General features: G+C 36.4%; 1 protein-coding gene across 1 annotated transcript; it reads left to right on the top strand.

The window, feature by feature from the left end:
• The first annotated feature begins 1942 nt into the window (after positions 1–1942).
• Positions 1943–10832, top strand: LOC109454375 (uncharacterized). The gene is given in 5 exon segments (XM_074338122.1): positions 1943–2066; positions 3710–3836; positions 4053–4113; positions 4513–6167; positions 6170–10832. Coding segments are annotated over 5 exon segments (2718 nt in total). The 5' UTR covers positions 1943–2033; the 3' UTR covers positions 7012–10832.
• The last annotated feature ends 1120 nt before the right edge of the window (positions 10833–11952 follow it).

Here is an 11952-nt window from a genome sequence, read left to right as displayed (position 1 = left end):
CATTTATTTTAATTGCCCATAGCTATAATTACAAGTACATTATAAACAAAATGTCATGTGTTATATGATAACAAATACAAACAATATTTTACCTTCACTTATTTTTTCTAATTCTCCATGTTTATCATATATGTTATTTCTGATGAATTTTTGAACATTTTATTCAAAGTAGTTTGACTGGTGACAAATTTCCTCAATTTTTTTCTCTGAAAGTACATATTTATTTTTGAAGGGAAAGTTTGCCTGACACAATTTTAGATGATGTCTTTCTTCTTTTAAAACTTTAATATTTTACCCTTTCTTCTTGCTTGCATGGTTTCTAAAAAGAAGTTTGATTTAATTCTAATCTTTGTGTCTCTATAACTAAGGTGTTTTCCCCTCTGGCTTCTTTCAATATATTCTCTTTGTCTTTGATTTTTGTTTAGTGTGAACATGAGATACTTGGGTGTGAACTTTTGTTGTTTACCATGTTTCATGTTCTCTGACTGTCCTGGACTAACAGTTTGCCATCTATCAATTTTAGGAAAATTAGGTGATTGTTACTTCACTGGTTTCTTCTGTTCCTTTCTGTTTGTCTTTCTCTTGAGGTATTCCCATATTGTGTATGGAACCTTCTGTGTAAAGCAGGTTGTCTTAGGGTTCATGGCTATTGTGTTCTGTTTTTCTTTGTTGTTGTTGTTTTTTTTTGTCTCTTAGACTTTACTGAAACAAATTTTTTTGAGTACAGGCGACGTTAAGAACAGAGTATTTGGGCATATTTCAAAATATCATGTTTATTATCTCTTTCCCAATTTTGGAGACACTGGGTTGCCCTATGACCAAATTCTCTGATAAATTCAAGAAGAGACGTTCATTTCATGTTTTCTTTTTTATTTTTTTCTCTGTGAATTTGGGAATGACAGCTTCTGAGTTACTTAAATGCCAGACCAGAAACTGGCAATCGCCTGCTCTTGTTTTATTTATTTATTTATGCTTTTTGTTTGTTTGTTTTAGTTTCATGTGTACAAAACAACATAGTGATTAGACATTTACACCCCTCACAAAGTGATAACCCTAACAAGACTACCCATCTGACACTGTATGTAGCTATTAAAATACTATAATAATGGTATAATCCCTATGCTGTACTTTACGTCCCATGATTACACTTTTTAAATTTATAGTTGACATCCAATATTATTTTATATTAGTTTTAGGTGCACAGAATAGTGGTTAGGCATTTATATAATTTATGAAGTGATCCCCCTGATAAGCCCAATACCCATCTGACACCCTACATACTCTTTACAACATTATTGATTATATTCCACATACTGTATGTCACATCCCCATGACTATTTTGTAATTACCAATTTGTACTGTCTAATCCTTTCAGCTTTCTCACCTGCCTCCCTTCCCCAACCCAATCCCCCTCCCATCTAGCAACCATCAGTTTGTTCTTTGTATCTGTGAGTCTATTTCTGTTTCGTTTGTTCATTTATTCTGTTCTTTAGATTCCACGTATATATAAGTGAGGTCATACGGTATTTGTCTTTCTCAGTCTGACTTATTTCACTTTCCTGCTCTAGTTCTTGATGATTGATGGCTTTAGAGCCTCATCCCTCTTCCTTCCCCTATGCCCCACATCTATACAAGGTGATAAGAAACCTTGGTGCTCCCTCCTTTGTGGTAGCAAGTGATTGAATCCACACAAGCTCCCGCCCTTGTGTGTGAACTCTCACCCTAGCCCACACCCTAACCTCAATAATAAAAAAAAACCAAATCTGTACACCTTTCCTTCCTCTCACAGGCTATTTCATGCGTGCTTGAGAGGCCTGCCTTACTCTCCCCAGAGACCTCAATTATAGAAGCAATAATCTCTTTCATACCCTAGTGGCCTAGTGTGGTGTCATCATCTGCCCTCCCATGCTCAGAGGCTGAGCTCTCATGTTCCTTTACTCCACAGGGGAGCTTGGACATGACAGAAGAAGGGCGGGCAGCCTGTATGGTGCTTGGTCAGGAAAACTTCCTCTTGACTGGGGAGTGGAGATGTTATGTTCTGTTGGAGGAAAGCACTGCTGACACCTGTACGTATTTTATAATCTTGAGCAAGTTCACCATCACAGCATTGTGGATGTCAGTGCACTCCCTTGCAGTTGTTACCATGGACCCAAAGTGCCCACTTGCCTGCATGCACTCAAGCCAAATACCATATGAGCAGGAGATTGTGGCAAAGAAAGTAAAGGTTTATTGAAGGAGTTGGTGCCAAGTCTGGAGACACAGGTGGGCCTGTGCTCTCAAAAACCTGGCTCCCCTGTCTCCTCTAGTGGCTGGATTATAGCAGGGCAAAGTCATTAATCAGGGTTACTATGGGAGCTGGGGTCATGAGCTCTACCGATTGGTCAGGAATAAGGCGGGGAGCATTTGGTCATGGCTTCAGGTCCTGGTGTCAGTCATTGCCTTGTTCAGTCTCGTTTCCAGGGGATGTGGACTGTGGGCCCGTTCAGCTTTCGTAAGTCCAGATTTGAAACATAAGTGAGGCCAAGCTGTTACTTTTGTTTTATTAAAACCTTATTCTAGTTAGAGGTTTGGCTATTATGTCATGGTCATGGTTGATGGACATGAAGTTTTACTCGTAAATGAATATGGTGTTGACCAGAACTTAATGTGCTGTGGGTTTAATGATTAAAAGGGATGGACATACAATATATGTACAGGCAGGAGGATCTGGGGAAAGAATGCAAATGAGTAATGGTTCTATCAGAATAAGCAAAGCTAGCTTGGATTAAAGCAAAATGCATGTTAAAGAACTGAAGTTCATGCATGATTACAGTCTAACGCTCTTAACCATATCCTCAATGTCAGCAGGACCCAGGGTAGACTATTATGGTTGTACTGGAAAGAGAACTTCTGGCTTAGTATTATCTCAGTGTATGTGTCTATGTGTGCCAAAAATTGACTGGAAGCAGCCCTGAACACATGAGTACAGGGATTTGGTGGCCTAACTTGTCATGCCTTCTTCCTTGTCTGAGCTCTAAGTTTGAAATAACTTTCTAGACAATCAAATTAGACAGAGGGAGAAAGGGAGAACTGAATCTGTGATAAACATTACACAAGGTAAAAGCAATCCTGCATAAGAATGTTTCCATTCAGCCCCGTGCATATGGTTACTTCTAATGTCCTGGAAGAATTTAGGATATCATGGTGAGCTGGGCTTTGTTAACAGTTGTATTTCCACAGGCCTCCTGGATTGTCATGTTTGGTGATGGGAATAGAACAAAAACCTTGTAGCTCTTCACTATGTTTTTATTTGTTAAAACTTTATGCGGATGTTAACATCTGCCTCGTGGAGTGCCATAAATGGTGGACAGTAATGAAAGAAATGAAAGAATTTTTCTCTCAAGGAATTGATGACCTTAAAATGATAATAGTTGATTCACTTGAACAGCATTTCTATTTTTTTCCCAACATTCTCTGAACCCTGCCATTAGAAAAAAATAAGATGTAATGTGATCACAGTAAGAATGTGTAAATAATTTCAATGTGTTCATAATGCTGTTAAATTTATGAGGAAGTAATTGTGTTCAGAGATTAAATTTCTGATGATCTAGTCATAGAATCAATATTTGGAGACAACAGAATCATACATAACCTTCCTGTAAATGAAGGCTAGGTGTCTAATGCTGTCAGTCTCACACATCCTACTGTACACATATTTGGGGTGTTTTAGGACTCAGTGACCTTTGAGGATGTGGCTGTGACCTTCACCTTGGAGGAGTGGGCCTTACTGGATCCTTCACAGAAGAAGCTCTACAGAGATGTGATGCGGGAAACCTTCAGGAACCTGGCCTCAGTAGGTAAGGATGACAAGTTATCTTCACTTTGTCAGAGGACAAGAGTTTCTTATCCATCAACATGGTAAGATGTTTAATTTCTAAGATGTGTAATGTGGGAAGGGAGGACATTGCTAAATAAACTCGGCATGGTCACAGCTCATCATAGAACTAGAATCTAATAATTTTTCTATAAATTCTAATACTTTGGAATCATTTTTTGGGGGGTCTGCATTTTAGGAAAGAAATGGGAAGATCATGACATTGAAGATCAGTACAAAAACCAGGGGAGAAAAAGAAGGTGAGTCATACAATAGAAAGTAGTGTCTCAGGTGAGAAACTCATTATGCTGTGAAATTTTAAAAAGAAGCAACCAAAACAACTCCATCTTCAAATTTATTCTCAGAAAAATTTCACAAAATTACTGTCTTGTATGTGACATAGATGTTCAGTGTTTGAAAAGTAGTTCAAATGGAAAACGGCATTAATAAACCCTATATATGCATATCACACTTTTGATAATAGCAACACTGAAGTCTTCTTGCCAAACATTCAGTACATATATTGAATTTCAAATCATTCAGTCAAGGGGAAAACCTACAATTTTGCTATAAATCATGAAAATATAGTTCAAATATTCTAATGATTATAAAATCATTAATGAAGAATTCACTAGTAATGTGCTTCTCAATTTTTACAGAAGTCCAATGTTAGAGAGAGTCTGTGAAGGTGAAAAGAGTAGTCAACGTGGAGAAAATTTCAGCCTTATTCCAAATCTCAGTCTAAAGAAGAAAACTGTTTCTGAAGTAAAACTATGGGAGCATAGTATGTGTGGAAAAGTCTTTGTGCATCATTCATCCCATAACATGCACATCAGATATCACATTGGACACAAGCCATATGAGTATCAAAATTATGGAGACAAGTTATATAATTATGACATATGTGGCAGAGCCTTCAGCTATCTCCAGTGTTTTGACAAACATGAAAGAAATCAAAATGGAGAAAAAACCTATAAATGTAAGGAATGTGGGAAAACCTTTAGTTCTTCAACTTCACTTCAAATACATGAAAGATCCCACACTGGAGAAAAACCCTATGAATGTAAACAATGTAGTAAAGCTTTCAGTTGTCTCAGTTCTCTTCGACGTCATGAAAAAATTCACACTGGAGAGAAACCCTATGAATGTAAGGACTGTGGAAAAGCCTTCAGATATTATCAAAATTATCGAAGACATGAAAGTAAATTCATTGGAGAGAAGCCTTATGAATGTAAGGAATGTGGAAAAACTTTCATATGTTATCAAAGTTTTCGAAGACATGAAAGAAATCATGGTGGAGTGAAACCATATATATGTAAGGAATGTGGCAAAACATTTAGTTGTCTCCGTTATCTTCGAAAACATGAAAGAAATCACACTGGAAAGAAACCCTATGAATGTAAAAAATGTAGTAAAGCATTTAGGTATCCCAGTGATCTTCAAAAACATGAAAGAAATCACACTGGAGAGAAACCCTTTGAATGTATGGAATGTGGTAAAGCCTACAGAGATTACAGTTCCTTACAAACACATGAAAAAACTCATACTGGAGAGAAACCCTTTGAGTGTAGGGAATGTGGTAAAGCTTTCAGTTCTCATCAATGTGTTCAAATCCATGAAAGAAATCACACTGGAGAGAAACCCTATGAATGTAAAATATGTAGCAAAACATTTGGTTATCCCAGTTCTCTTCGATATCATAAAAGAACACATACTGGAGAGAAATCTTATGAATGTAAGGAATGTGGTAAAGCCTATAGATACCTCAGTTCCTTACGAATACACCAACGAATTCATACTGGAGAGAAACCTTATGAATGTAAGGAGTGTGGGAAAGCCTACAGATGTTATCAAAGTTTCCAAACACATGAAAGTAATCACACTGGAGAGAAACCATATGTATGTAAAAAATGTAGTAAAGCATTTAGTTGTCTCCATTATCTTCGAAAACATGAAATAAATCACACTGGAAAGAAACCCTATAAATGTAAAAAATGTAATAAAGCATTCAGGTATCCCAGTGATCTTCAAAAACATGAAAAAAATCACACTGAAGAGAAACCCTTTGAATGTAAGGAATGTGGTAAAGCCTACAGAGATAGCTCTTCCTTACAGACACATGAAAAAACTCATACCGGAGAGAAACCCTTTGAGTGTAAGGAATGTGGAAAAGCCTTCAGATGTTATCAAAGTTTTCAAACACATGTAAGAAATCACACTGGAGAGAAACCATATGTATGTAAAAAATGTAGTAAAGCATTTACTTGTCTCCGTTATCTTCGGAAACATGAAAGAACTCATACTGGAGAGAACCCTTTGAGTGTAGGGAATGTGGTAAAGCTTTCAGTTCTCATCAATGTGTTCAAATCCATGAAAGAAATCACACTGGAGAGAAACCCTATGAATGTAAAATATGTAGCAAAACATTTGGTTATCCCAGTTCTCTTCGATATCATAAAAGAACACATACTGGAGAGAAATCTTATGAATGTAAGGAATGTGGTAAAGCCTATAGATACCTCAGTTCCTTACGAATACACCAACGAATTCATACTGGAGAGAAACCTTATGAATGTAAGGAGTGTGGGAAAGCCTACAGATGTTATCAAAGTTTCCAAACACATGAAAGTAATCACACTGGAGAGAAACCATATGTATGTAAAAAATGTAGTAAAGCATTTAGTTGTCTCCATTATCTTCGAAAACATGAAATAAATCACACTGGAAAGAAACCCTATAAATGTAAAAAATGTAATAAAGCATTCAGGTATCCCAGTGATCTTCAAAAACATGAAAAAAATCACACTGAAGAGAAACCCTTTGAATGTAAGGAATGTGGTAAAGCCTACAGAGATAGCTCTTCCTTACAGACACATGAAAAAACTCATACCGGAGAGAAACCCTTTGAGTGTAAGGAATGTGGAAAAGCCTTCAGATGTTATCAAAGTTTTCAAACACATGTAAGAAATCACACTGGAGAGAAACCATATGTATGTAAAAAATGTAGTAAAGCATTTACTTGTCTCCGTTATCTTCGGAAACATGAAAGAACTCATACTGGAGAGAACCCGATGAATGTAAGCAATGTAGAAAAGTCTTCATTTATCACACAACCTTTTGAAAATGTGAAAATGTACACTGGAGAAAAACCTTATTAATGTGCAGAATGTGGGAAAGGCTTCAGTTATCCCAGTTTCCTTCAAAAGCATAAAAGGACTCACTGCATAAAAACTCTTGAGTGTAAACAGCATGGGAAAGACTTGAATTGGTCCATATTCTTACAAGTGAAAATTCCCCCACCAAAAAAATAAAATAAAATGTAAGTAATGTGAGAAAGCTTGATAGATATTAATCCATATATAATGTGCCAGAAAGTTGTCAACATGAAAGAGTTCTCATTGATGTTGTAAATATAGTGTTTATTGAACCTTTTATTACAATGCATCATTGGACTGTGGATTTCTACTAATGACTTTCAGAAATGAATATTCACAAGATAGTGAGAGTTGTTTTTCAATAATAGTACATAATATTAATAGCTAGTGCTTTTTCCTTAAAGCATTTAATAATACTTTCTCTCCATTCTGATGCCTGTTAGATACATGGGAAAATTGCAGTGTACTTTTTATATGCAGTTAGGTTAAATATTTTTTATAATGGTTTTTTTTGTTGTTCTGTTTTAGGGGACCATTGAAAAATGACAGTTAGGTATCTGGGTTTTCCTAGTGGCTTGTGGCCGTTCTTTATAGCCTTAGTTCATTATGTATATTCTATCTATCCCTCTGACAAAGCTCCTTTGTTGTGGTGATGAATATAGGCACCTTTTTCCAAAAAATTGAAATAAATTTTATGTATGGAAACTTTAGGAAAAAATATAGTTGTGTGAATTATTTTCATATATGGCCTTTTGCTTTTTGTCCTTCTTTTGGGTTAATATTTTGTGAGTAGACTTTGAAAGAAGACGAGGGATCTGTGATAGGGCAACAAAATCTAGAGCTGGGGATTTTCCCGCCCATTGGGTAATGGTAGGAGCTTGATTTTCAGAATCCATCTCCTTTAGGGTCCTTGTTAGTATTTATTAATGGCCTCATTTGCACGAGATTTGGAAGGCAAAAACAAAGAAGACTTTAGTCAGATTTTGAAGCCCCATTCACACTGACAGATACGAGTTGTGATCAAACAATGCAGTGAATGTTTAAATAAAAAAAATTATCACAGTAAAAGACACATTGCCATTAATCCCTCTCAGAATTCTCCCCCTTGTTTTGAACACACTTATCCCATCGTTCTTGCCACTTTCTGAAGCAGTTCTGGAAGTCCTCTTTCGTGAGTGTCTTTAGTTGTGCTGTTGTGGCTGCCTCGATGTCCTGAATCATTCTGACTTTGAGGAAGAGCCAGAAGTTGCATGGTGCAAGATCTGGTCAATAAGATGGTTCAGGAAACACCATAATGCTTTTATTTGACAGAAATTGCCGTATAATGTTTTTATTTGATAGACGTGATATGGGACACGGAGCATTGTCATGATGGATGATGATTTATGGCACACTTTAAAACACACCTTCTCTCAACCATAGCTCACACCTGACCGACTGCATCAAACAAGTTGAAACTAATCAAACACTGTTACTAAGGTCAAGGCAATGCTTCCCATATTGAAGATCCCTGCCTTCCCGTTGGATGGCACTTGGTAGCAGCAGTCACCATATTTCTTGATCACAGTGGAAAGCCTCCATTTCCCACTTTGCTTGTGATATGGCAAATTCTGTCAAATAAAAACATTACAAATTTGTTATTTGCCTTATTCAATTGATCTGGCACTGTGAGACTTCTGGCTCTTCCCAAAGTCAAAATGACCATTAAAGGTAAATGTTTTGAATCAATTCAGGACTTCAAGGTAGTCACGACAGCGCAATTACAGACACTCATGAAAGAGGACTTCCAGAAATGTTCCAGAAAGTGGCAAGAACAATGGGATAAATGTGTTCAAAGCAAGGGGGAGTATTTTGAGGGGGCTTAATGGCAATGTCTCTTTTACTGTAATTTTTCTAAAAATTTAAACATTCTCCCTATTTTTTATCATACTTTTGTACATAGGCGCTTTCGTGACACCATCTTCCAGCCCATTACTTGGATTCTTTGCCTTCCAATCAAGACTACTCTCAGAACCACCACCAACTGTCTGATACTTATTTTCTGAGAGGTGTAGGTTTCCACAGATGTTTTCACAATTTCACATCAAAGATCCATCAGAATTAGGACTTTTCTGTCAGCCCTCTGTGTCCACCAGGAAACTGATTCAGACTTTCATGCCTATGTCTGATTTCCCTCTTCTCTAGATTTTATCCGTATTATGTATGAATTGTATAGGAAACTATGCTGTTAACAGTGCTAGTATGCTTTCCTGATTCACCATGACACCTGCAATGGTGCTAGTGAAAAAGGACACCTGTCAGGAAGACTGTGGATGTTTTCCTTTTACTTGTTGCTGAATATAATCCCTCAGTATGCTTTCAATCATGTTAGATTGTATGTGATTAAAAGTACATGTATTTTCTTGTCAAATGAACACTTCTGTAGGTATTTCATAAAAATATTAACTGTTTTCTGATTTCTTGTATGCTAACAAATACTGTGTTTTCCATTTCCTGAGAAAATATTTTAAAATGTTCCATTATAGTTAAGGATTTTCAAATAAACTTTGTAATTTTCTTCATTAATCATTTTCCTTTATGGTTTAATTTTATGTGCATTCAAGTTTGGGCAATTTTTCTTCAGGCATATTTTTCTTTTATAGTTACAATACTTGGCGTGTTTAATTGTCATTCCCTCTTAATACAAAAATCATGGTTTTCTCAGTACCCTATTGTCTGTGACCTGTAGGATCATGATTGTAGTCAGACAGAGGAGGGTAGAATTCTAATAAGAATGACCACAAAATGCACATGATGGTGGGGTGTAACATAAAAGGGTGCTCAGGAGTTTTATAGGATTTGGCCTGTGTTAGATGATTTGATTGCTGTTCAAGGCACCACGACATTTTTGTATATGGAATGCTATGAGGAGATAAACTTATGTTGTTGCTAATTATAAACCTTGTTCTCTAGAAGTTAAACAAAATGTAGTAGTGCAGCTAAACTTCATTCGTATGACTCTCCAGTGAGTCATATTAGTAAAAAGGGGGTGATAGTGGTTACTTTTATGACTTGAAACTGACACTTTTTACCATTTTGTGAGACATGGTTACAAAATATGTTTTTGTCTTGGTTCCTCATGATCACTGAGTACTTTTGATGAAGGAGGTGTGACATCTTTTTCTTTAACAAGACTTGACCTTAGAAAAATTGCAGGCCAGCTCCCTGTCCTCTGAAATGGCTTATGTCATTAGTACTGATGTATTTCCTACAGTGCGTTATATTACTTACATAAAGTACCTCAGTTAAAATATATAATTTATTGGTATACTGTATAATGTTTTTAATATCACCTTTCTGGCTCAACTGTAAGTTTAGGTAAATTGTGGGAGAACTCAAGCCTAGCAAGTAAGAAAGACAGGACCACTGGTCCAATCAAGCATTTCTTGCTCAGAAACTACACTCTTGATGCTAATTCAACATCCCTCATTACCAGACACTTTAGAGTCATCGAACCCAATTTAGCAGAAGTATTAAGGCACTGTAGTATTTGGATGTAGCAACATGAGACAAACTTGTTCTTGTAGTCCTGGTGCTTGTATTTTTGTGGGAAAAGAGATGGTTAACAGATGGTAAAGCTTTGGTTGATAGGATGGAAATAGGGCTTTGAAGGAAAGTAAAATGATGTGCCATAATAGGGAGGCTGGGTGTGTGTATTTCTTTTCTATGAAGATAGAAGCCCCAGTGAGTGAGGATGTCATTATTGAGCACTTGTATTTCAACCATGTAATATGTCTTTAACACTGTTTCTGGAACTGCTTGGTTATGGAAATAAATAATGAGTGACAATATAGAATGTCCTGGTTTCATTGATTAACAGTAAAGATTCACCGTAGAGATATAGACATGGTCCATCTTCAGTTATGCAATTATTGTAAATTTTATGTGTATAACATGTCGTCATGAGTTTGATACAATTTTATGGAACTTGAGACTTCCTCTTGATTTTGGCCACGGATATTTGTGGTGTCTTTCTGTGTTTAACGTCATTTGAGAGGCTTTATCACTTACCTTTAAATATATAAAATGTTACAGTATTTAGCATTTTCACATTTCTGTTGTACACACTGAGTGACACAGTGTATACCCCATTACACCATGGATCCCTCCCAGTTGGGTAGAACCTTCATCGTTCTAGCCCATCCTGAGTTTACTTTATGCATAGGGCTATATCCAGGTCCACTGCTATTCCTCAGTGGAAACACCACAAAGAGGTATGGATTTGTAAGGAAATCATCCAAGGAATAACTGAGGTGAGCTGCAGAAGGAGGATATTTCAAGTAATGTCCTAATTGTGTGTAACAGGAGAGATGGGAAATTTTTAATGTCTTTTTCTTACATGAGTGTTTGGAAACCTGTTGTTTCAATGAACCACACAGCCCCACTGTCCATTTTGCTGTTCACAGGATTCATTTATGTATTTCAGACATCCAGCACATTTTCTGGAAGCCTGGAAAATACAGGTAGTAGCTTCACGTTTTATTAAAGAACAAAGGAAATTCAATCTTTTTCATGTTTTTTAGTGTTAAGTAATATTTTGAAGGGTGTTTATTCAAATGGGCATCATAAGAGTGTTCTCTTGGGGAGATGGCATGTTTTCCATCTTTTGATGGCAGTATTTCTACACATTTCTGAAAACTCACAAGTGCACTTAATGTCACATATATGTGCTTATATGTGTGTATGTTTTATATCTATATATATACATATATATGTGTATATATATGTATATATATATATAACACACGTATGTATTTAATAGAAGTGAATAACGCACTTGCTTTCATATGTTGGGAGAATGCTAAGCTCTCCTGAACCTTGGTTTTTATATGTTTAGCACTTCTTTCCACAACTGCAGGATCTTTCTTGGGATGAATTGAAGGTCTGTGAGAAAGAATTCAGTTC

The sequence above is a fragment of the Rhinolophus sinicus genome, linkage group LG07, assembly GCF_036562045.2.
Source record: "Rhinolophus sinicus isolate RSC01 linkage group LG07, ASM3656204v1, whole genome shotgun sequence".
Classification (NCBI taxonomy): Eukaryota; Metazoa; Chordata; class Mammalia; order Chiroptera; family Rhinolophidae; genus Rhinolophus; species Rhinolophus sinicus.
This window is presented reverse-complemented; position numbering and strand designations above follow the sequence as displayed.